We start from the raw sequence: 25,941 nt of genomic DNA on the forward strand, positions 1-25,941 counted from the left end.
TGTTGTCATGATGACACTAGGTGGTGGTAGGGCCATCATCACCCTATGGGCGGTTGACAGAGATCGTAGTAGTTGTTGCGACTGTCAGAAATCGTGGGAAGTGATCGTAGGAAGTGACTTGCCGTCACTTCATTCTTGTCCTTTCACCCTGCAGGTGGCGGAACGTGGGCCATGGCAAGCTGTTGTGATAACGTATAAGACTTGCTTACTTCAGTCAATGATCTAGACAATCATACCCGGATAGTGTATGTCGGTCGCCCAGATGCGCTGTGGTAGTTGTCCGGATGTTATGTTTGTGAGTGTCGTGTGCCTCTCCTTGAGGGAGTCCGGATGGGAGAAGCGCGCCACGTGTACTCTTGGGGAAATTCGGATGAGGCTGATCCGGATGAGAATGTGCGCCACGTGTCATTAGGAGATGTGTGCCACGTGTGGGCAGGGGTCCCTACAATGCCCCCCTTTTTAACTCGCCTATTTTGCTCGAGCAAAAATGGGCGGGTTAAAAAATAATTAGTTTTTTGAAACTGAGGTTTACTTTTTGCGCTCATTGGGCCACATGGCGAGCGGGGGCGAAGAGAGAGGAGAACATTTATGATGAGCTGTCGTCTCTGGGTATTCCCAGGCAGCGTGTCGTTTTAATGATGGCGTAGTTGAGCGTTTGGTATTCCGAGGGGCTGTCGCCTTATAAATAGTATACTGTGCCTTCTGTTTGCGTTTTTCCTACTACATTTTCCTGTTGGTGCTTCTTCCTCTACCTTCTGTGCGCCTTTGTTTCCGAGTGAAGCCCTAGGGTTTTCTGCTGGTGATTTTCGTGTTTTGACGGTGACTGCATTTGCGGTTTTCAACCCTTTTCTTCCATTTTTACACTCGGTACGTATATTTGCTCTTGTCTTTTCTTTGTTGCGCTTTTTGGTCTTGTTGGTTGTTTCTGGCTTGCTTGGGCAAGTGTCTTTGCGACTGGGTGTTGTCAGTGGTCTCGAGGGTTTTTGTTGCCACTGTCAGAAATCGTGGGAAGTGATCGTAGGAAGTGACTTGCCGTCACTTCATTCTTGTCCTTTCACCCTGCAGGTGACGGAACGTGGGCCATGGCAGACTGTTGTGATAACGTATAAGACTTGCTTACTTTAGTCAATGATCCGGACAATCATACCCGGATAGTGTATGTCAGTCGCCTGGATGCGCTGTGGCAGTTGTCCGGATGTTATGTTTGTGAGTGTCGTGTGCCTCTCCTTGAGGGAGTCCAGAAGGGAGAAACGCGCCACGTGTACTCTTGGGGAAATCCGGATGAGGCTGATCCGGATGAGAATGTGCGCCACGTGTCATTAGGAGATGTGTGCCACGTGTGGGCAGGGGTCCCTACAGTATCTACTAATTTTTTTTCTTCACATTTGTCTTTTTTTTTTTTCTTCTAATTTTCTTTATTAAGATGGATGCCCACAAATGAAAGATGAATTTAATTTGTTAATATAAGAGACGAATTTTGGCTTTATTTGAATAAATAATTAAATAAATATATGATAAAAAACAAAAAATAAAAAGGAACTCCATTAAGAAAATCTAAAATATTAGGACTTGTTTGGTATCTATTTTAAAAAATAATTTTTGAAAATAGTTTTTTAAAAATTGTTCTTTAATTTTTGTAAAATAAAAGTTTATTTGAAACCTAAAACGTTTTAAACTTATTTTTAATATTTTTAAAAATAATTTTTATATTTAACGTTTTATTTTCTACATGTTTGTTTAATTATTTCTTAAAACAATAATTGGAAAATAAGTGAAAATAATATAAAACAATTAAAAGATGTTATCTGAAAATACCTTATTTTCTATTCTTAAGAATAGAAAACAGAAAATAGTTTTTAATTGTTAAACGTATTTTCTATGTTTTTTGTTTTGAAGAATAAAAAATTGTTCTAAAAAACAGTTTCCAAACAAACCCTTATATTTTTATTATTTTTTAGGTTAAGTAAAAAAATGGAGAGAATAAAAGCATGTTTAGAATTTTATTTTAAAACAATTTTGTATTATTAAAAATAAAAGTTATTTAGTAATTTTTTGATAAAATATAGTTTTTTTTTGAAAACTTGTAAAATATATTTTAATCATTTAAAGTGTTTTTAAAAGCTTTTTTGGAGATAAAAATAATTAAAAATAAATTATTTTTTTTAACAATATTTAATTACATTTTATTCTTAAAAAAATAGAAAATTATTTTTGAGTAATGTAAAGTGGTCCTTACCTTTTTGGATTTGTTTAGGAGAAGAAAACAAATTAAAAATTATTCAATTTTAATCATAAATTTATTTTAATATATAATTTTTTTTCTAATTTTAACTTACTAATAATTTTCCCTAAAAGATTTCATATTAGATATTAGTATTGTTAACCGTGTCCATCGTATCCAGAGTGCTATTAAAAATATCTAAGCATTTACAAACAAAGAGTGATCTGTGAACACGATTTCCCTTCCAGATATTGGGCCCACATAGTCATTGCCATTGCTTCACCGAGACACACATCAAGTGGGTTCCACCAGCACTGTTATACACGTGTAAGTACATGACTTGACGAGAAAAATCATGTCGTGGTCCACGAAACACCTGATTATTCTTTTGAAATTTCACGGGAAGGGAAAAGGGAAAATTAAATTAAATTAAAAAAAAGAAAAAGAGAACGAAATAACAAGGTATTATTTTCCTCGCCTCCAAACAAGATCCAATCTCAAAATTCGAATGATTTTATTTCTCGAAATCTCGAATCCTTACCTGTAATTGCTGTTATTTGGCCCAAGCAAGGCCCAGATCTGAATGACATCGGTCCGCATTCTGTTCACTAATCAATCACGGTATCTGTGAGTGATGTTATTTAGTTTCAGCTTTCAATCTTTAGCTTTCATCTGTCGATTTCGTGGTTTCATTTTTTTTCTTTCCAATTGTGTATTATCCTGTTTGGTTGCTAAGGACATGTCGGAAAATGAAAGGAAGGGAAAAAAAAGAGATTTTGAATTTTGAATCTTGGATGTTTCATCAACTATCTGACTTACTTGAAGGAAGCTCGTTGTTTTCTATTGTATGAGGTTTTAAATTTTCTCTCCTTCTCCTCACTTTTTCTCTGCAAGTAACTGAAGTTGTATGGTTTGATTTTTTTTTTTTTTGGTAATGCAAACAGCTAAACCACAAGATTCAAAAAATTTTATTTTTTCCATTCATTTTTTTTTTTGTCCTTTCCCGAATTCTGAGGTTTCTTTCGTCCTCTTCTTCTTCTTCTTCTTCTTTTTCTTCCACATTTTCAGGGCAAAAGGAAGGCATATTTAGATCACAAACTGTAATGTGGGTTCGGGTTTTGAAGCTTGAGTTGTTTTGAAGTTGAATTTGTGGGTTCTTCTCCTTGGCTCAATCAACCATGGTTTTCTGGGAAGGTTATGTGAGTGATGAGGCTATGGGCACTTTTGCCCCGATTATAGTGTATTGGTTGTATGCGGGATTTTATCAGCTGTTACCGCCTTTGGACAATTACCGGTTGCATACAAGAAAAGAGGAAGATGAGAAGAACTCGGTGCCCCTTGCTTCGGTGGTTAAAGGTGTTTTGCTTCAACAGCTAGTTCAAGCCACCGTAGCTCATTTGCTCTTTGTGGTTAGTCCTTGACCTCATTCTAGTAATTTGTGTTAATTCCATTACTTTAAAATGTGGTTCCTTTTTAGTTGAAATATCATAGTATAAATTTGAATTAGGCTGAAGCATAGGAGTAAGAAAAATGACTAACAAAGAGAAATATGAGATGAATCCCACATGAGGCAGAAATGGGAAAGAAAAAATCCTCCCAGAAATGTATTTTGTTAGGAAAATGGGTGGTGGTGGGGAGAGAGATATGGTGTGAGTGCAAGTGTATATGGCGTCCCAATGCCCTACATAAAATGATTTGGAAAGACATTTGAATCATGAAATGGTTTTCCGGAGGACTAGTGATGCGTGAAAACTTAAAAATATTACTCTGGTTGTCTACCATTGATAGGTCCCAGTAAATATTCAAATGATAAGTGAACTGTTTTATCTTTGGGTAAGAAAGTACCACAAGCTTTTGGTAACAAATGATTTTTTTCTCCCTCAATTGATAAACTTCGGCTGCTTAAATAAGCAAAGCCACGTACAAATAAACTGAAATAAAAGGAAACGAGAAACCAGCAACTGGACGCAAACACACTTAAAACAACTCGTGCAAATACATGTAAAACAGAACACAACTGCATGAAATAAAAGTGACGTAAATAACGCAACCATTGAAGACCCATTACGCAACTACTGAAGACCCATTCGCAATTGAAGATCCAGTCCTGCTCTCCATTTTCCACGTGCTTAAATGGTTCCATCTATTGTCTGCTACGTTGCATTTTACTGCATGCAATGATCTTTCACGTACAGGCTTAACCCAAATATTTGGGATTCGGCTTATGGCCCCTCCCGGATCGTCGTGGCTTATCAACCATTGATGGCATATATAATTACCAAGGTTTTTTACTACACAATGCCAGATTTGATCTTTTTGGTATCATGTTTCCGGAAATTGCGGATTGCAAGAATTCAATGTCAACTTCAAGACTGGTTTTGCTTGATTACCAAGAGGACACTGATTGTTATTTGATGCATTGCCTAACCTTGCACTGTTCAGATTTAGGCATTTGGTAATCCTGTATGGATATGGACTTGCCTTTTTTTCTCTTACATATATATGTCTCATGGCTGAGCTCATTTTATTAATATATGACACACAGTGAGAAAAAATAAGAAAATAATTTCTGGTTTGTCAATAATTTATGGGGGTGAAAGGGGGTGGTGATGTTGGTGCTGATTGTGGCAACAGCAGTGGTGGTAGTGGTGCGAGTGACAATGATTATTACAGGCTCTACAATGGCAGCAGTGGCAGGGTGACACAATATGTTGGTCACGTGGCTGTGGCATCAATGGTGGTGGCAGTGACAGTGGCAGTGATGTGGTGGTGTAATCATGGCAATGGTGGTGTCATGGTGTTGTGGTCATGGCAGCCGTGGGTTGTTATAGTAGTAGTGAGACATGGTAATGGCGGCAATAGCAATAGGGGTGATACCATGGTGATGCAGTGGTGGTACCATGGATATAGCACATGTTTTAAATCCTAAATTATGAGGGTTTTAAAACTTCTCCTCAAATCTTCCTAAACAAAGTGATATGGAAAAGGAATTATTTTTTTTTGATAGGCAAAAACACAAAGATATATTAGAAAAAGGGTGCTTGAAAGGCAACCCGGAGCATACAAGGAGTATACAGGAGTCACCCAAAAAAACAACAAAAACACAAGCACTCACCGGCCCTCAACAAGAACCCAACCATTCCACAAAGTTAAACAAAGATAAGGGGCCTACAACTATAAAAGAATTAGCCCAGGATAAGAGATTACAAACAAATGAGTTTTTCAATCTTTGAGTCGACAAAGCCTCATTATCAAAGACTATCCTATTTCTTTTCTTCCAAAGCGTCCAAAATAAACAAAGAGGAATTGCCCGCCAAACCTTTCTATGTTTCTTGTCCTTAAAAGAAACATACCAACTTAATAGAGTGTCTCTCACCGAAAACGGCAGAACCCAATTAACCCTAAAAAGAGAAAACACAAGATCCCACAAAATCTTCACCTTAGAACAATGAACGAGGATATGATTTATCGTTTCCTCTTCAACGCAACACAAGCAACATCTGTTGGCTAAAATCCAGCCCCTCCTCTTGAGCTGATCTTGAGTAAGGATCTTCTCCCAAGAACCTTCCCAAGCAAAAAAACTCACCTTTGTAGGAACATACGGACTCCAAATAATATTGCCCGGAAATGAGACTGCACAGCTATGAGCAAGAGACTTATAGAGAGATTTTATAGTGAAAATATCATTTTTCGTCCCTTTCCACAGCATCCTATCCTCCCCATCAGCATCCAACCTCTTTCCTTGAATGGACGAATGGAGTCTCTTCACCTCCTCCACCTCCCAATCATTGAAAGATCTAAGGAAAAGTGGAGTCCACCCTCCCTCTTCCCCCATTGGGTCCCAATAGTCCGCAACCCACGCATCTTTAGAACCTGCTAAATCAAACAAGAAGGGAAAGGCCTCACAAAGGGGGGTGTTCCTGCACCAAAAGTCTTTCCAAAACCTCACCCTTTTACCATCCCCCACCGAGAATGATACATTATTGAGCAGTAACAAACCTTCTTTGCTGATTTCCTTCCAAGGCCCTACCCCATGGCCCTCCCTAGCCCCGCGAGTGCTCCACCCTCCTCTTTCAATCCCATACTTCGTGCTAATAATAAGCTTCCAATATGAGTCTCTTTGAACCGCAAAACGCCAACTCCATTTGCACAAGAGGGCTCTATTAAGAATGGAAAGATTTCTAATCCCCAATCCACCCATCTTTTTGTGAGTACAGACAACATCCCACTTAACAAGATGAGGCCTCTTCTCCAACGCTCCCCCTCCCCAAAGAAAATCCCTTTGGATTTTCTCAAGTCTTAATTTAACCACTCTTGGCATGCGCAATAATGACATAAGATAGGTTGGCATGCTCGCCAAAGTGCTCCGGATGAGAGTGATTCTTCCTCCCTTAGAAATGAATTGCCTCTTCCACAAGGCAAGTTTCTTCCTCATCCGCTCTTCCACTTTGTCCCAAACCTTCACCGACTTATGCGAAGCACCCAAAGGGAGCCCCAAATAAGTGGAAGGGAGAGATCCCACTTTGCAGCCAAGCTCAGCTGCCAGTAACTCAACATTCTCCACTCTACCCATCGGCAAAATCTCACTTTTGTTCAAATTAATGCGCAGTTCGGAAATGGCTTCAAACCACATTAATAACCAACTTAGAAAAACCAATTGCTCTTGAGAGTCATCATAGAAGACCAAAGTATCATCAGCGAACAACAGGTGCGTAACTTGGTTCCCGACACCTTCCCTTCCCCATATCCTGCAGCCTGATAGAAAACCCCCTCTCACTTCTCTGTTAATGAGACTACCTAAGGCCTCCATTCCTAAGACAAAAAGGTAAGGAGAGAGGGGGTCTCCTTGCCTTAACCCCCTGGAGCTCCGGAAAAAACCGGTTGGAGAACCATTGACCAGAACCGAAAACAAAGCGGTGGATATGCACCATCTAATCCACCCAACCCATTTCTCCCCAAAACCCATTCTTTGCATCACTGATAGCAGAAAATCCCAATTAATGCGATCATAGGCCTTTTCTAAATCCAATTTACACAAGACCCCACTTTCCTTTCTTTTCAACAAGGAGTTTATGACCTCATTAGCTATTAACGCAGCGTCAAGAATTTGCCTACCTTCAACAAAGGCATTTTGGGTTGAAGACACCACTTTTCCCATCACCTTTTTCAATCTATTGGTTAAGACCTTAGCAAGCAGCTTGTAAAGACCCCCCACCAAACTGATGGGTCTGAAATCGCTCAAGTCTTCAGCCCCACACTTCTTTGGGATTAAAACTAAGAAGGTGGTATATGGAAAAGGAATTATTAAACTCCTTTTTGCCCCAACATGTCTTTGGAGCATGTAGTAGGAAAGGATGTAGCTTTAGTTGCAGGAGTGCCAAAGCACTCACCATTGTATTGAAATACAAGTGTGGTATGGGCTGTTAAGTTTTACGGTTGTCAAAATATTTTGTTTCCATGGCTTTTGATTAGGCAGAGGTAAATGTCTTCCACATTGTTTAGTTCTTCATAATGTTGGCTCTCAAGGCAACCTTGTACCTTAGGGCTAGGCTCCAAATGCACAAAAACAGAAGGCCTTAAACAAGACATATGGAGAGTTGGAACATGGATGGGATAGCCCTAAAATGGACCAATCTTTGTAGAATATATAAACTTGACAAGAAACTTTAAAATATTTATTTATTCAACTAGAGCAACCCAAAACCCACCCAAACCCAACTAAATTGAGCTTGGGTTGAAAATCTCTAGCCAAAATTATGGTTGGCTTGAGCTTGGGTTAGCTTCCAACTAACTAACCCACTTGAGTTGTGACCTTACTCTTCATAAAGGATTTCAAGCGCAAGTCTTGTTCAATTTCTTCAAAGAGGAGATTCAAATGTGTTAGTGATGCATTCAACTATAAGATGGGTCACTAATTGAGAATTTGACTGATTTTTAGATGCTTGTAGGACAATCATGTTGGATGCAAAACATATGGTTTGAATCTAATCATATCTGTCTATTTAGACTTAGGTTTATCACAAACAAATAAGCTTTGGGCAACCAAGCACCCAAGGGGCCTTGTTAGCTTGCTTCCCATATTTTATGAAGGCTTGTTTTGCTAGTATCTTGCTTGGCCTAGCCTGAATTAGGAGTATATCTTAACAAAGAGATAAAATAAAAAATAAAAAATAATTGTGGGTAACTAGTTCAGTGATCCATGATCTTAATTTTAAAGAGTGTATTAAATCAGTTAATTGGTTAATTGCATCTTTTGATCAATTCATTGAGTATCCATTTGTATGTTGCTATTGCCATCTCGATAACTAATTTCTAAGATTGTAATAGGTTTCCCATTTGATGCTGTAAAATTTAAATTTTTGTAGATATTGAAATGGCTACTGGCATTTTGTTGGAATGGTTGTTATTATTAATCGAGTGACAATATAATCCAGCACTCCAAAATTCCCAGTTGAAATTTGTCCTGTGAGAGGATTAGCAGGTGCTTGCTGCCTCCACCTCAGACGGCATAATCAACTGGCAAACTAAATGCCAAACTTTTTGAAATGCTATTTGATATAAATGATGATGATGCAATAAATCACATTCCTTTTTATTGTAAAAGCTTGAAAAAGCCCTGCTTTCCAAAGGTTAAAACATGATTAACCTCTGCCCTAGCTCAAAAAGTCATACTTTGAGTCCTTAAAAAACAATATAAATAACAGATCTAGTGAGGGTTTTGGGTTTGCTCTATTCTTGGATTCTTAAGATTGGTAGAGTAGGTAGCATAGTATCAAGCATTGTTATTAAAAGATTTTTTTTTGGGATTTCTTGCCTTCTCAAGATGAATTCTTCTAATGTTTCTTAATGTTCCTTGTTACGTTTTGCACTGTCTTGTTTTTGCTGTATTTCCTTTATTTTATTCGCATTTTGCCTGTTTAGCCGGCTTGAATTATGGATCATCCTTTCTTGTAACCTTTGGTCTTGGGTTAGGGTGTCTATAGATTTGAGCCCTTTTACGCTTGTAAGCTTCATTGATTGATTAGGCTCTAAGTAAGGGTATGTGATGTTTTTTTGTTTCTATCCCTTTTCCTCTGTTTTGAGCCTTTTGATTTCTTTTGTATACTTCCTGTATACTCTAAGGGCACTGTTTTTGGTGTCCCTTCTTTTATTTATATACAACTTTTGCTTATCTATCAAAAAAAAAAAAAAAAAAAAAAACAAACAAAAGAGAAAATAAGATATTTTTCATCTCAAAGCTTCAACTTTCTAATGGTCTACATTGCATGGATTTGGGTGTTGATGACAAGTGTGGATTGTGTCGAGGGGTTTGATCTTTAACAACCATTATTTTAGAACACAGGAACTTGTATTTAAAAAGATCTTAATAATGGGTATGAGTACTTGGATAGGACATAATAAAAGAAAAGAAAAAAAAATCATTTAGAAATCAATCAGAAGCCAAAATATCCAACATAAAAAAATTCCTTATTTTTCTCTCTTATTTATATATATTTTTTTCATTTTAATCCCTAGATAGTTTCTTAAAATTCACTTTCTTGCTAATTCTTCTCTTTCTTTGATGTAATTATTTGCCAAGGAAGTTGGAAGAAAGAAAAGGGAATCAATTAAAAATCAAATATCTGTGTCCAGAGCAAAATAAGCGTATAGGCAGGATCTCATACCAACACTGATATTGTGTTGTGGTAACCTGAGTATGCTTGGTGAAGTTGAAGAGTCCAGGTACACAATGGTTGGTAGAGAAACAGAATCAAGGAAGTTACTAGATTCATGCACTTCATTAAAATAAAGGGTTATGCTTAATAAAAAACCACTGACTTATATTAATATTGATTTGTTATGTAAGTGAGGAGCTGTTTATTTTGCACTTTAATTTGAAGAGGAGCATGAAAATTAGTTGTAATGTGTCAATTATTGAAACCCACTGGCTGTAATTTATTGTTTAACAGTTGTTCTATCTCAATTTGCCACACTAGAATTAGATTAGAAGCTCAAATCAAATAGCAAGCAAGTTAATGTTGCAAACTAAAGAAATATAGAAGAGACAACAAAATAAAATTTTGTATATAAGAATAGCACCATTTATTACCTAAAATATGTGATGATTTGGAGAATGTACTTTTGACCATCAAAAGCAAAAAAATATCTTGAGATTGTAATTTTGTTAAAAGAATCAAACCCTATTGGATTTAGGAAATAACAAATATATCGAAAAAGAAAAAGGTAGGATTTAGAGGAAATTGGATGATCAAAGTTTGTAAAACTTGGATTCTTGTTCTTTTCTCCTTTCTGACAAGAATAGTGTAGGTGGATCAGCTGTATGCTTTGATATTGTGTTACTGGGAGGCTTTAGTATGTGGATTTGGGAAAGGAGTCTAATATACTTTTACCAAGATGATTTGATATTTTTCTAGGAAAAAGAAAAAAAAGAAAACTTTTATTCACATGACAAAAAATGGGTGTGAGCATGGGATATGTCGTGGAAATAAATGAGAAAAAGAAAGGCTCACCTTATGCTTTTTAAGTTGCTAGGAATGGTCAGAGGATTGACACAACCTGGAAGTAATGAAGAAAAGGGTGGAGTTTGGCCAAGATCTTGAATTTGCAGTCCACACATTTATTCATTAGAAATGGACTTCCAAGTTGTGTCTGGCGTTCTCTTTTGTTCAGCATGTCTTGGGTGCTTCATCATTCAGTTATAAAGTATTTCTTAGTGTTCAAGGTACTTTGTTAGAGCCAATTACAGGGGTTTGAGGCCAATCCCAATTTCTATATTTTAGATCATGTGTAAAGAGTCAAGAGAAAAACTTTTGAAGGTTTGGATTGGTCTTGTGCAGAGTTGAAAAAAGTAATTCTCAAGAGTCTGTGTGGTTAGGTTGAGATATGGTCTTTTCCTTGTTTTTTTGTCCTTTTCAGATTTTGTGGATAGTGCAGTGATCAGTTGTGAAGGAGTCATGTTGTCTACTGTTTTATGCGTTGCTTGTATATTTGTGTGTACATAGGTTCCCCCCCCCCCCCCCTCCCCTCCCCTCCCCTCTTTTTGTTAGGTGACTTTTCAATAATGTTGTTTATTTGCCTATCAAAGAAAAATCATCTCGACACAGATTTTATTGATTCATAACAAATCAAACTCATGTAAGTAATTAAATATCTTTGCTTAATCTTTTTCTTAAAGTATTTCATAACATGCATTCAAACATAGTTTTGTACATGTCATTCCTCCAAGCAAGAGTACACCAAATTGAGCACAACTGTCAACTGCAGGTTCATGTTTAGGTATTGCAACTATTGGCAAACTCCATCCTCTCTTCTTTAGTTGGTCTAAAGTCAAAATTTTCCTCCAAGCTGCTTCCTGCTCAAAATAACCAATCTTGGAAGGTTCTCTAGAATTCCAAATCAGCTTTTGAGGAAAAGTCAAAATTACATTAAAGACAAGAGACAAATTGTATGATCTGATTGAGAATGATTCTTTCCTGTCAATCTTCCAAATCACTAGTCAGAGAAAGGATTTAAGATCTGCAACAAGGATTCCACCATTGCCAACTCTCAGTTTTAAAAATTCCTTCTAAATCTAGGGTTCCAACAACTCCCATTCCAACAGTTCGCCACTTAAGAATTCTTATGGATTGCCATATTGTAAAGGCCTGGAAATCAATCCTTTAAGGGTGATGGTCGGCCAAAGGCTTGAGGTATAAGCATTCCTACCTTCTCTTGAACACTAACCTGCCTCCATTCCCTCAGACTTCCCTACTATTATTTTCTCCGGCAGTTGTTATGCTTGGAAGTAAATCTCCATAGCCACCTTATTGAGAAGGCCAAGGCTCCTAATCCCTAAGCACATGAAAGCCTTTTCTGATCAAATACCCCATAACCTTACTAGGTGATTTCTCTTTTTGGAGAAGACCTCCACACCATAAGAAATTTCTCTTAAGTTCTTTCCCACCTGGTTCCCACCATACTAGGAATAACAAGGGCCAATAAGAAATAAGTCAGAGGGCTAGATAGAGTGTTTTTCAACATAGTTAGTCTCCCCTTCTCAAGAGATACTGACATTTCTAAGAAGTAAATCTTCTCTTGAATCTTTCCTCATCTCACAACAATGACAACCTGAAAGATGATCATCTGAACTTGAAAGAATGATGAAAGAATTTCTGTTGGAATTATAAAGCCTCTTTAGTTGTACACTGTCTTTGGTTCATTATCATTTTATGAAATACTAATGTTTATTCAAGAGAATAGTAGATGCCATTTTTAGAACTTAATAAACACCCGAAAATGATTAAAGAATACGGATAATTCAATGAACGATCATGCAAAACCAATTAGGGCATTTTAGAAAAATACAATTGCAGTGAGGAAATTGTCAGACACTAAAAGTTATAACATGAACATCTTTAACCACAAGTACAAGTTATTAATAGAATGGTTCCTAGGCTTAAGCCTTTTAAATGAAAAACAGTGCTGGATATCTTGCCCAACCTAATTCATTTGGATTTTAGGAATGCTTGAGTTTGAGCATCATCTTTACTTTATTGTCTATCAAAAAGAATTAAGAGATACAACCTGTAAGTCAGGAAAATTTGTCTAAGTTGTTGTCATAATTTATAAGTGATTGGTTGTTATGAAGTCATGTTAATTATTCCTATTTATGGTTCCTGTAAAACCCTTCTACTGTTGTATAAAAATCATTCGCAATGAGCCTATAAATAGGGAAAAAGAAATTTCTAAGTTGTTATTTCTTGCATAATCATTTGTTATGAAGTCTTATGAATTCCTTGGGCTTATAGTGCTGTCTAATCCTTTCAATTTTGTATAAAAATCATTTGCAATGAAGTTTCCTAGATTTTCTTAATTTCCTTAAGTTACTAGATAAAGGATTATATTCCAATAAATGATAACAAAGTTTTCTAGCAATCTTATTACCTTTCTCTCTCTCTATCTCTCTATGTATGTGTGTATATATAAATATAGTACAATTTGAGTTCATATTTGATTACTAGTTAAGTTCATATTTGTTTCTAAACAAGGATTTTTGCAATCTCAAGCTAAGATGCATATGTTATCTGGTTGTTGATCATTTGCCATTGTTTTCTTTGGTATATGGATCCATTTTGCTTAATTCCATCCATTTTTTGTGGAAGGATTTAATTTGAATTTAAAAGTTGTTTGGGAGGTGATTCTGGGAAGGTTATAAGCACTTCCTTATGTTTGGAAGTACTTTCCCTAAAAAAAATTGGGTATTTAATAAAGTTTTAGAAATCACATTTTTTAAAATCTGGAAAATCACTTCTAGTGATTCTTAGACTAGCACTTAGAAGATGTTCCTTTTAAGAATCACTTTATTGATTATTTGATTTATTTATTTATTATTGTTGTTGTTGTTGTTGTTATTATTATTATTATTTTTTTTGATAGGTAAATAGATTTCATTAAGAGCCAAAGGCTAGAGAAAAGGCATACACGGAGTATACCAAAGACAAAGAAGCAAAAAACAAAGGGACAAAACAAACATGACCCTTACTTGGTGGCTAGCCAGTCTACAAAATCTATCAAAGACAAAGTATGTTCCTCTATATACACCTTAGCCCAATTCACAAAAGTGTACAAAAAAATAGATTTAATGTCTTGATCGTTCCTCTCCATATCATCGAATGCCCTCCTATTTCTTTCTCTCCAAATGGTCCACATCAAGCAGAGGGGGGCAGCTCTCCAAGCTTTCTTCCTTTTCTTGCCCACAAAGGAACCATGCCACCCTAGGAGGTGTTTTTTCACAGAGGAGTGCATCACCCATTGCACCCCAAACAGGGAGAAAATTAGAAGCCATAACATTCTGGCTTTCTCGCAAAATAGTAGAAGGTGATATGTGATTTCCTCCTTATATTTACACAAAAATCATCTGTTGGGGATGCTCCAACCAAATCTCTTCAGGCGGTCCGTGGTGAGCAACCTATTCCAAGCCGCCTCCCAACCAAAGAAACTAGCCCTAATTGGAACCCAAGGCGTCCAAATAGTTCTAGCCGGGAAGGGGGGTTTGGTATCCCTTGAAAATGAGCTATAAAAGGACTTGACAGAAAAGGTTCCATTCTTGTTCTCTTTCTACCGGAACAAGTCCTCCACACCTCTTCTAATGGTCAAGGGATGAAGCTTGCTTAATAAGCTTTCGACTTCTCCCACCTCCCAATCATTAAGGTGTCTATTAAAACGAAGCCCCCAGCTACCTCCTCCTTCGTCTTCCTCCCAAGCCTCAGCAACCCATCCTTCTTTATTGATAGAGAGGTTAAACAAGATGGGGAAAGCTTCTTCCAGAGATTGATTTCCACACCACAAATCCTTCCAAAACTTCACTCTGGTGCCGTCCCCAATGATGAAGCGGGAATGAGAACGAAAATTCTCTCAACCTTTTCTGATGGCCTTCCAGACCCCCACCCCATACCGGTTTCTTGCATCTTTGGAGCACCATCCTCCCTCTTGAAGATCATACTTACTAAGGATAATTTGCTTCCATAGGGGCTCATTCTCATTAGCGAATCTCCACAACCATTTCCCAAGAAGGGCCTTGTTAAAAGTAGCTAGACTACGAATGCCCAAACCACCTTTCTTTTTATCAGCACAAACAACCTTCCAACTCACCAAGTGAGGTTTATTCTCTAAGGCTCCACCGCCCCATAAGAAATCCCTTTGGATCTTTTCAAGCCTTACGCACACTCTCTTGGGGATCACAAAGAGAGAGAGAAAGTAGGTTAGGAGGCTTGAGAGGGTGTTTTTCAGCAGGGTAAGACGGCTGCCTTTGGAGAGGTATTGCCTTTTCCAGAGAGATAACCTTTTCCTGAATCTTTCTTCCACTGCATCCCACACCCTAATGGATTTGTAGGGGGCTCCAAGGGGAAGACCCAAGTAGGATGTAGGTAAGCTCCCTATCTTATAACCCAAGATCGCCGCAAGAGTCTCCATAGGAATGCTTTCCCCCACTGGGATGGCCTCTATTTTATTCAGATTGACTTTTAATCCTGAAATCGCCTCAAACCACATGAAGGTCCAGCTAAGGTATTGCAACTGATCTGCATCGGCGTCACAGAAAATTAAGGTGTCATCGGCAAACAAGAGATGGGACACGAACAGCCCCTCACTTCCTCTTCCTCCCACTCTGAAACCGGAAATAAAGTTTCCATTTCTTGCACGGGACAACAATTGGCTGAGAGCTTCCATGGCCAAAAGGAAAAGATAGGGGGATAGAGGGTCGCCCTGTCTCAACACACACATACCATTTCGAATACTAGCCCAATTGTTATTATTATTATTATTATTTTAATGTCATACATTACCAAAGCGCCATCAAAGTGGTTTTTTGGTTTATGTCCAGACTCCAGATACTAACAGATTCTCCATGAATCATTTATGATAAAAGAGCTACCAACAAAAGCATTTCTACCAAAGTCACTCTCAATTGGGCACACTTTCTATTCATTTGTACTTAAATGCTCTTTTTGTATGTTTGGTTGTCCTAAATTGATGTCCCCAATTATAAATTTTACATAGCATTTGAAGGCACCAAGTCATCTACAATGGATTTTATGGAGAGGGAATTGGAGTAATCACCCTTAGGTCTGCAACTCATACGATGGAATCAGTTTTAGCCTTCATAGAATCTTCAAAATTTCACTTTCAGTGGTGTTGATGGTGCCGTTTTCTGCAATGACCTCATTTGTGATGAACTTGTAACAAAAGTACATAAAACATATTGGGACCAGTCAGTTTTTGCAGGACAACTACATGTGACCCCTCTTTTCATCTGTAACACTTGAAAGTAATGATTGCTATGGCCCTGCATGCTTATCTCTGTTCAAATCTTTAGCATCTAAAAAGTCTACGAGAGAGTTTCAGGGATATATGTTTTTATAGTAAGATGTTTCAGGGATATCATAGGGATTTTGTCTCAAGAATTATGCATGTTGCCCACTAGGCCATTTTCTTTATTTCTTCATGACACTGACTTGGTTAGAAATGATAAATTTAATGTAACTGGTGAGAAATCCAGCCTAGATATTAGAAATGCATTGAATCATTTCAGCAGTGAAGCTGCATCCACTATTGATTGATTTCTTAAACATATCCTTGTTTGAGTGCCTTACGGTATCGTCTGGCAAATGCTGGGATATCGAGATTGGTTATCTTTTGTATTTGCAAAGGAAACCATTGCTAAGATTCCTGTGGAACCTATGTCCTGGAGTATTGGTAATTAGACGTGGAGGAGCAAAGGAAGCTCCAAAAAGTTAATCCCTTGGAAATCCTTTGAAATGTACACTTAGCGTTTAGTAATGGTTTTTTCTTTGTTATGAAATGTAATTCTTGAAAGCAAGAGCAGTTTCCCCTTGAAACCAAGTCATTTAAATTGATCTTTCATTTTGACAAGCCTGATTTAGAAAATCTAAATTGTAAGTTGTTGATCAACAAGCCTGGGTTTGCTGCCTCTTTGATCATCAGGTCCCATCTGGAATGTTTTTATTGGGGGCTTTTATCTAAATATGGCATGTCAATAGGTGTAAGGGTGTCATGGTCAAATTAATATGTTATTGAAGGGTTCTTATTTGTATGGCATGTTAATAAGATCAATAAGGCTAGAGTAATTGCCCACGATGCACATGATCTCTGCTCAATGAACATGGTTTCAAATTATTGTTGCTGAGTTCACAATGCACTGCTGGACCTTAGGGGAGTGGCAATGCCTACCATCTGTGCTTTGACCACATGTGTGAAAATAATTCATGAGGTTTGATATTTTAGAGCATACTTCTGATTATTTATATTGCATTCATGGTCAAAATTTGCATTCAAGAGGTCAGGTCCTTTGTTTAGAGGAGATTTCAGGCTGTTAGCTTCTTCCGCTTTGCTTGGTCATACAAATAATTTTTTAACAGAAATGATTTGTTTAACCTTAATCATAGACCAAACACCTTAACAACTGTGAATACTTTAGTTTGTTAGGTGTTTGTTGGTTGGATCTGAGTGGCTTTTGTTATGTTTTGTGAGGTGGGTCTGCTGAGTAATTGGAAATCAAATGAATGGTGTAGACTGTTAGTAATTCATTGAATTCTGTGTCATATTGGTCATATCAGGACTATGGAAGTTACCCAATAGAAAGTTCTACATGTTAAGTGTTTTATCAACTGATAATTAATAATAAACCCCTTGTTTCCCCACTTTTTTTCTACAGCTGACCTCCAAGACAGGTTCATCTGGGACTGTAATTCAGCCCTCCATTGCAGTCCAAATTGTGCAGATTATTATAGGGATGCTAGTCATGGACACATGGCAGTACTTTGTGCATCGCTACATGCACCAGAACAAATTCTTGTATCGCCATGTCCACTCTCAACATCACAAGCTGGTTGTCCCTTATGCAATTGGGGCCCTTTACAATCATCCGTTGGAGGGCCTCCTGCTTGACACTGTGGGCGGAGCAATCTCTTTCCTTGTCTCAGGAATGACAGCACGCACAGCTGTGATATTCTTCTGCTTTGCTGTGATCAAAACTGTTGATGATCACTGTGGACTCTGGCTGCCTGGCAACATCTTCCATCTCTTATTCCAGAACAACACTGCTTATCATGACATCCATCATCAACGCCAGGGCCTAAAATATAACTATTCTCAGCCTTTCTTCCCCATATGGGACAAACTTCTTGGGACTCACATGCCTTACAAACTGGTAAGGCGACCTCAAGGGGGGTTTGAGGCAAGACTAACAAAGGACTAGTTACACCAATGACCATTCATCCTTGTATTGTTTCCAGCTCTCAATTCAATGCAGGAACATTTTTCGGTTGGGGTTGTGCCATTCTTGAGAAGCTGAACTATTATTCTTTTGAGATTTGATTTTGTAGGAGTTGTTCATTCCTTTTCTGGTTGCTTGAGACCATTTTATATTTGGTCGATATGGTAAATTTCACCATTACAGCACTCATGAACCCTTAACTTTGTCGTCTCCAGGGTTATGTATTTGTGTAGTATACTTGTTTTATGGGCATGCAACCTTCGCATCTTTCAGCTGGTTCGGATCGATGTACTAAATGATTGTATTGATCTTTCATCTAGTTAAAATTAATGTACTTAACAGTACTCAACATATCAAAGCTCAGCATTGGATGGGCTCCTGCAGTTCCACTGAGGCACTCGAATGGATTTTGACCATCTCCCTTCGCATTTAGTAAAATGCTGGGGAATTGAACTGATACTTATAGGACTTCTTATTTTGGCCATTGAACGTGTGTAGTGAAATCTAAATCATTGGATTAGGGTACAAGTATATGAGACAAACGAGATCAAGATGTAAGGGTACAAATGAATGAAACTCTAATCCAAAGTCAAAGGACCTGGGTGGAATATGTGATATCCTTTTATATATATAGAAAAATACCTTCCGATTATTTAGTAGATCTCTTATATTTATGCTTGTTTTTCTTATTTTAAGAAGAATGCAGACATGATTGGAAACTGCTAGTCGGGTCACCATGTAATGGCTCTGTTACATCAAAAGAATAAGTTAGTTTCACCAATAATCCCTGCAAGAACAAGATCCATCCTTGAATCTGTGAAACCTTGCTCGATCCCTCACAATAATTTCCTGATCATAAATCTTTGAAATAAGCTTAATCACGACATGACAATCCCCACATATTCTTAGGTTCTTGTTCACTCGAATTGGGGTCCCTTCACTGGTACTGATCAAACCAAAAGCCACAGCCAACTTCTCGCTGTGATGGCACAGTGCATTCTCCTTGTCCTCCTCCCCTATATCATGCAGCACAAGACTGGTCTCAGCCACATACCCGAATGCCTTAATCCTAAACCTAATCTCATCTAGCTTTGCATAAATCTCTCGCCAGTCAGGGTGAGACTGATCACCATTCACGAACTTGTGTATCACACCCTCAACCTCAATGTAACTGAACCCTGGCACCTTCCTCACATCCCTACTCTTCATGGCCTCCCTCACCCTCCCCACATCTTCCCACCTCTCCCGTGCTGCGTATACGTTTGACAGCAACACGAAATCCCCACAACTGTTGGATCCCATCTCAACTAGCTTCCGGGATGCCATTTCTGCCATCTCCACATTCCCATAAGTCTTACAAGCCCCCAGCAAGCTCTGCCAAAGCACAACATCAGGGACAATAGGCATTGAGTTTATAATGCGATAAGCCTCACCCAGCCTCCCAGCTCGACCCAACAAATCAACCACACTCCCATAATGCTTCACGTTTCGATTCACTCCACGCCCTACCATTTCATCAAACAGCCTCACCCCCTCTTCCACCAAGCCTGCATGGTTACAGGCACATAGCACTGCCAGATACGTTACACTATCCATCTCAACCTGGGTTTTTCCCATTTCTTCAAAAAGCTCGAGAGCTCTGCATCCATCGCCATGCATTGCAAAGGCCATGATCATCGTGTTCCATGTGACCACACTCTTCCCACAAGTCATGGTACTAAACACACGGAAACCCTTATCGGCAAACCCGCATTTTGCATACATATCAATAACCGCATTGCAGACCTGCACATTAATGTCGAGATCCATCTTCCTCACACACGCATGAACCCCCTCGCCAGCCCGCAAAGCACCGAGCTGCGAGCAAGCCGCGAGGGCGCCCAAAACGCTGATTTCATTTATCTTCTCACCCTCAGCTCTCATCCGATTGAACAAAGCCAACGCCTCGCTGGACTTGCTCCCCTGAGCAAGCCCAGCAATGAGAGCGTTCCACGCGGCTACATCTCGCAAAGGAATTTCATCGAACACGCGCTGTGCGCTGTCAAGATCGCCGCATTTGGCGTAGGCGTCGATTAATGTGGTCCCCAGGAGGATGTCGGCGTGGCAGCCGCGGCGGAGGAGGTGGGAGTGGATTTGGGAGGTTTCGGAGAGGGCGAGGGCGCGGGCGGAGGCGATGAGGGAGAAAGAGAAGGTGAGGGCGTCGGGGTGGAGGATGGTGGAGAGGAAGGTGAGGGCGTGGGTGGGGTGGGGGCCGCGGGCGAGGCCGCGGAGGAGGGCGTTGAAGTCGTTGGTGGAGGGGTGAGGGATGTGGCGGTGGATGTGAGCGGCGTAGGGGAGGTAGGCGGGGGAGGGAGAGAGGGCGCAGTGCTCGAGGAGCCTGGTGCGGGAGGGGGAGATGCGGAGGTTGAATTGGCCGGTGGTGAGGAGGTGGGCTTGGACTTGTTTGATGTGTGAGAGAGTAGTGCATTTTTGGATTATGGAATCCATGAATGCCATATGATGATGATCAAGTGGACATGTAACGTTGTAACTCCATATCAACTAACTACCAACTCAAAATTCAGTGAGGCATCATCCTTTTCACGCCTCCTAGTAGAAATGAACTTCGGTGGAGGCTCAGACCTGAGTCACGTAGACCATGATTTCTTTCAACATCCTAGTAGAAACCTAAGACAGTTTGATTAGTGGATACAACATCGATGCTAATTAGTGTCTCCTGAAAATAATATATGTTAATGGTTCAAAGATGAGTAGAGAAGATATGGTTATGTTTAATGACTTTTTTCGAAAACAATTTTCTGTTCTTTAAAAAAGAAAATGGAAAATACATTTCACAATAAAAAAATAGAAAGCTTTTTATTTTTAAAAATAGATAATAAGATGTTTTTAAGGAACATATTGTAGTTTTTTTTTATTGTTTTCACTCTTTTTTTATGATTATTTTAAAAATAATTATAAAAATATAAAAAATGATTAAAAATGAAACATTATATGTAAAAATTATTTTTAGAGTATATTTAAAAATATAAAAAATAAGTCAAAAATATTTCAAATTCCTAAACAGATTTTTTATTTTTCAAAACATCATAAAATAATTTCAAAAACACTTTTTAAACAGAGTCTATATGTGGATTTTGTGACAATGCACAAAATGGATAAAATAAATATTAGTACCATGTAAATACTACAACCTTAATCCAAAAAATTATGTTACCTGGTGGAAACTAGATTTCATGTAGATGACAGTTTTACTCTAAGTAAATCCAAAAAATTATTATTTAGTTTTAAAGATATTCTTAGGAATGGATATCATAAAGAGTACAAAGAAATATAGCGTAAAATATCTTTATTATTTAGTTTTTATTGTCAGAAGTATACATTTACAAAATTTCTTTCTTTTTTGTACAACTATAAAAACGGTTATGAGTACATTTGATAGTATTTTTATTTGAAGTGATTTTAATAGAAGTGTCTTAAGAAGATAACTTATTAAGAGTTTGTTTGGTAGTGTGATTTTAAGAAGCACTTCTAATCATTCTAACACTTGAAAACTTTTATTTTTAAAGTATTAGAAATAATAGAAACACTTCATAAATTTCCTAATATTTGAAAATTTTTATTTTTAAAGTGTTAGAAATTGTAAAAACATTACAAGTGATTCTTCAACTTTTTAAAAATAAAAGCACAACATGTAGTGAATTCAAAATTCATTAATCCAATGAGTTTTATGCTTTAGCATTACCAACTAGGATACTCAAGACCCTCAATGATGAATTGAATAATATAAAACTTACAAGAGCATCCTTTAAAAAAATAAAACATCTTTTGCATGGTGACCATCTAGGTGTTGCCAAAGCAAGGCAAATTCATAGTCAAGTCATTGTCCACCAAAGTAGCAATTGAAGCCTCAACATCTTCACCAAGAATACAAAAGACATGATTAGTGGATACATCCACCCACCTTGTATATCATTTAATTAATTCATGGTTTTAATACTTTTAAGGGTGGGGTATATGACTCAAGGAAGGCAAGGTGGCTTGGGTGAGGCCACACCTAGGGGCATCAATGCAAGGCTTCAAACATAAGCAAGGTACGTGAGCAAGCCTTACTAACACCCACACATGGGCAAGCACTACTAACACTCACATATAGGCTTCGAGACAAATGTTGGTGTGCAACTTGATAGTTAGTGAAGATTTTTCTTCATACATTTTATTGAATGAATAAATGTATATATCATCATAGAGAGACAATCACGTAAGCTATTTTAGGTTATGAACCATTTTAGGTTAAGAATATGGTTGACCCTTGTAAAAAAGCAAAAAATTACAAGGTTCTATATAATGAAATTTCGATCTACCTTAATGTGTTTAGTATGGACATGTTGGATTGGATTAGGTGAAATGTCAATGGTTGCCTTATTGTCACAAAATAAGTTCATTTTGAAATTGGGAGTAAAGCCAATCTTAGTCAACAATCTCTTAAGCCAAAGGAGTTCACGAAGTCCTTTGGCCATTCCTCTGAACTCGACTTTAGCACTAGATAATGTCACTACCTTCTACTTCTTGCTCCTCCATGTGGCAAGATTGCCTCCTACAAAGGTGAAGTAGCTCAATGTAGACTTTCTATTAGAAACACTCCCTGGCCAGTCTACATCTGTATAACCATCAATATTAAGATGATTATTCTTAGGGAACAAAAGTCCTTTCCTTGGAGCGGACTTCAAATAATGAAGAATTCAAACTATTGCATCCAAATGATCTTCACTAGGTGAGTGCATAAACTGATTGACCATACTTATGACATAAGCAATATCCGGATGAGTATGAGATCAATAGATTAGCTTGCCCACTAATTTTTGATACCCCTCCTTGTTAGTTGGCACTTGATTTGGGTACTTTCTAAGCTTGTGATTATGGACAATTGAAGTATCAATTGGCTTATAGTTAAGCATTCTCACTTTAGACAATAAATCAACACATATTTCCTTTGAGAAAGAAATATACATTTTCTTGGTCTAGCTACTTCAATCCCTAAGAAATATTTGAGACCTCCAAGATTCTTCATTTAAAACTCGATTGCTAATCTTTTTTGAAGTCTAGAGATATCTTCCTTGTCATCCCATGTGATAATCATATTATCCACATAGATTATTAAAGCGATTACTTTTCCTTATTGACGTTTCAAGAATAAAGTATGATTTGAGGTGCTATGATAGAAACTATACTTCCTCATAGCCAAACAAAATCATCCAAACCAAGCACGAGGTGATTGTTTTAGACCATATAATGAATGTTGCAACTTATATACAACCTCTGTGTTTTGGGAAGCCGCGTATTCTAATGGAATATCCATATAAATCTCCTTCTCAAAATCATCATGAAGAAAGACATTCTTTACATCAAACAGGTGCAATGGTTAGTATAAATTTGTGGCAAGAGATAACAAGACCCTTATAGTATTCAATTTTGCCACTGGTTAAAAAGTCTCTTGATAGTCTATGCCATATGTTTATGCACATCCTTTGCCATAAGTCTTGCCTTATATCTCTCAATAGATCCATCTGCCTTATGTTTAATGGATAAGATCCATTTGCACCCTATTGTCTTTTTTCTTTTTGGCAATGGAACAAGATTCTAGGTCTTATTTTTCTATAGCGCCTCCATTTCTTTTTTTATCACTTATGCCCACTTTGGATTTGTTAAGGCTTCTCATATTCTGTTTGGAACATGGCATAAAGACAAGTTGTGTTCAAATGCCTTGAGAGGTTATGATAATCTCCAAATTGATACATGGTTGGCAATTGGGTATTTTGATCTTTTTTCCTCAAAATCTTGTGAGTATCAATTTAGGGGCTTTCCATAATTATGTCTAAAAGGTAAGTTATGACTGATAGAGATATCCAAGTCATTAAGAGGAGAAGGCATAGTAGGAGAGCTTACCTCAGGAGTATTCTCAAGAGACGGGTCATTAGGTATTGGAAAGTGGGTGGTTACTATGATTTCAGTTTCCAATCTAGGTTTAGCTTCCTGTGAGGTGTCATTGTCACTCTTTACTTACCTAGCCTCCTGCTTAATAATGATTCTATTCTCCTCACTAACCACCGCTTCATTTTGATCACTTACTGGGTTGTCAAGTTGTTCAATTTCGATTTGTATTGGAGTTTCTTTAGATGTAACACAATCCCACCAATTTTTTTGTTCATATCATATCTCTCTCTTAACAGAAGTATGGACATTGGTGAAAAGAAAAAGCTTTCAGACTCCATAAAGTAACGTCCATGGTAACATAAGTATGCCTGGTGGCATGATGGTAACATTGCTATTCCTTTTTATATGCGCCATACCCTAAAAAAATACAACGAATTGTGCAAGGGTCAAGCTTTGTGCGTTGTTTTTTTATGGATGTGAATGAAGGTAACACATTAAAAAACTCGAAGAGGAATCAACAAAATAGAGGGTAGAGAAACATGATTAGAAAGAACCTGTAATTGAGTCTTGAAATTCAACACCTTTGAGGGCATACAACTCAATAGATGTAATTCTATGAACGTAACATTATCCCAGTACTAGCTTGGCACATGTGCTCTAATCAATAATGCTTGAGCAGTTTCTAGAATTTGTCTATTTTTTCACTTGACAACTCCATTTTGTTATGGTGTTTGAGTATAAGAGGTTTCATGAAGAACATGATTCTAGAAGTAAACTTGAAATTCTTTATTCACATATTGTCCACCATTGTCAGATGAAGAATTTGAGCTTTAGCTGAAAATTGAGTATCAATCATAGCATGAAAAGATCAAAACACACCCAACACCTCATCTTTATGTTTTAACAAATAGAACCAAGTCATTCGAGTACAATCATCAACAAATGTCACAAACCAGAAAATTCTAGAAACATTAGTAACTGGGGTAGGTCCCTAAACATCATAATGAATTAATCCAAAGAGAATATCACTTTTATTCAAGCTTATTGGAAAGGGTACACGATGACTTTTAGCTAAAATGCAAGTTTCACATTTAAAACCTAAATCATGTAAGTTCGAAAATAACTTTGGAAACAAGTACTTTATATAACCGAATGATGAATGTGCCAAATGCTAATGCCATAGCCAAGTCTGTATTTCCTTGACACTAGTTGAGTATTCGATGTTATTTGCTTTACCAAGACTAAAGTCATCCATATAGTATAACCCCCCTTTCTTAGTACCACGCCTATTGATTTCCTTTGTGAGAATATCCTAAAAAAAAACAAAAAAAGTAGGATAGATTAGAGCAACACAATTTAGTTCTTTAGTGGCTTGGCCTATAGACAACAACTTATTTGAGAAGGATAGAACTAATAAAGTATTAGATAAAGAGAAAGATGGTGAGAGAGCAACAATTTTAGCCCCCATAACTGGGTATGTGACCCTATTAGTATTAGCAACACTACTTCGTCATGGTTGGGTAATCTTGATAAAATCATTCGAATTGAACGTCATGTGATTAGTTGTCCCCGAATCAATAGTCCAACCATTGTAATTATCTTGATCAGAAATAAGCAGTGTAAAGCCATAATCACCTTGATTATTGAGATGAGTCAAATCACTTGGAGGTTCTACTTACGGAATAAAAGATAAGTGAGGTTTTGCATTTACCAAAGAAGCTCGTCCCAACTCGCTATTAACATTAGCTTCATGTTATTTTTGTCTTGAGTTTGTTCCACCATTTTGGATATCTATGTAATACAAAGTGTTTAAACAATTTTTTTTTTCCAAAAATAACCCTATCATTTTTATTATGTACACTTGTATCCTATCATTATGATATGTAATTAATTCAAATAATGTTTGTAGACAAATTATAAATTAGTTTAGATAATGTTTCTTTTTAATAAAAATTATCATTATTTTTATATATATATAAAAACTTCGTTGAGATAATGATTATTTTTACAAACTTAA

General features: G+C 37.5%; 2 protein-coding genes across 4 annotated transcripts; one reads left to right on the forward strand and one right to left on the reverse strand.

The window, feature by feature from the left end:
* Nucleotides 1-2,648: 2,648 nt before the first annotated feature.
* Nucleotides 2,649-18,337, forward strand: LOC100254529 (very-long-chain aldehyde decarbonylase GL1-9). 3 transcript variants are annotated; one of them, XM_059734627.1, is made up of 4 exons: nt 2,649-2,842; nt 2,958-3,073; nt 3,290-3,630; nt 17,433-18,337. In XM_059734627.1, exons 3-4 carry the CDS (start codon nt 3,400-3,402, stop codon nt 17,973-17,975), a joined length of 774 nt encoding a protein of 257 aa, XP_059590610.1. In that variant the 5' UTR covers nt 2,649-2,842; nt 2,958-3,073; nt 3,290-3,399; the 3' UTR covers nt 17,976-18,337. The 3 variants fall into 3 exon arrangements, with proteins under 3 accessions (XP_059590610.1, XP_002265496.1, XP_010645806.1); XM_002265460.5 differs by lacking the exon at nt 2,958-3,073 and having other exon boundaries at nt 2,649-2,848; XM_010647504.3 differs by lacking the exon at nt 2,958-3,073.
* A 255-nt stretch (nt 18,338-18,592) lies between these two features.
* Nucleotides 18,593-20,644, reverse strand: LOC100259647 (pentatricopeptide repeat-containing protein At1g34160). Its single transcript, XM_002265376.4, has one exon. The coding sequence runs from the start codon at nt 20,487-20,489 to the stop codon at nt 18,768-18,770; it is 1,722 nt and encodes a 573-aa protein (XP_002265412.1). The 5' UTR covers nt 20,490-20,644; the 3' UTR covers nt 18,593-18,767.
* Between the last annotated feature and the right edge of the window lie 5,297 nt (nt 20,645-25,941).

This window comes from Vitis vinifera, chromosome 18, assembly GCF_030704535.1.
Source record: "Vitis vinifera cultivar Pinot Noir 40024 chromosome 18, ASM3070453v1".
Taxonomy (NCBI): domain Eukaryota; kingdom Viridiplantae; phylum Streptophyta; class Magnoliopsida; order Vitales; family Vitaceae; genus Vitis; species Vitis vinifera.

What these genes read in the sequence shown, in the direction of transcription:
- LOC100254529 (XM_002265460.5), top strand. Translation starts at nt 3,400, where the DNA reads ATGGTTTTCTGGGAAGGTTATGTGAGTGATGAGGCTATGGGCACTTTT. An exon ending in TAGCTCATTTGCTCTTTGTG is followed by an intron (nt 3,631 to 17,432) that starts GTTAGTCCTTGA and finishes TTTTTTCTACAG; the next exon opens with CTGACCTCCAAGACAGGTTC.
- LOC100259647 (XM_002265376.4), bottom strand. Translation starts at nt 20,489, where the DNA reads ATGGCATTCATGGATTCCATAATCCAAAAATGCACTACTCTCTCACAC.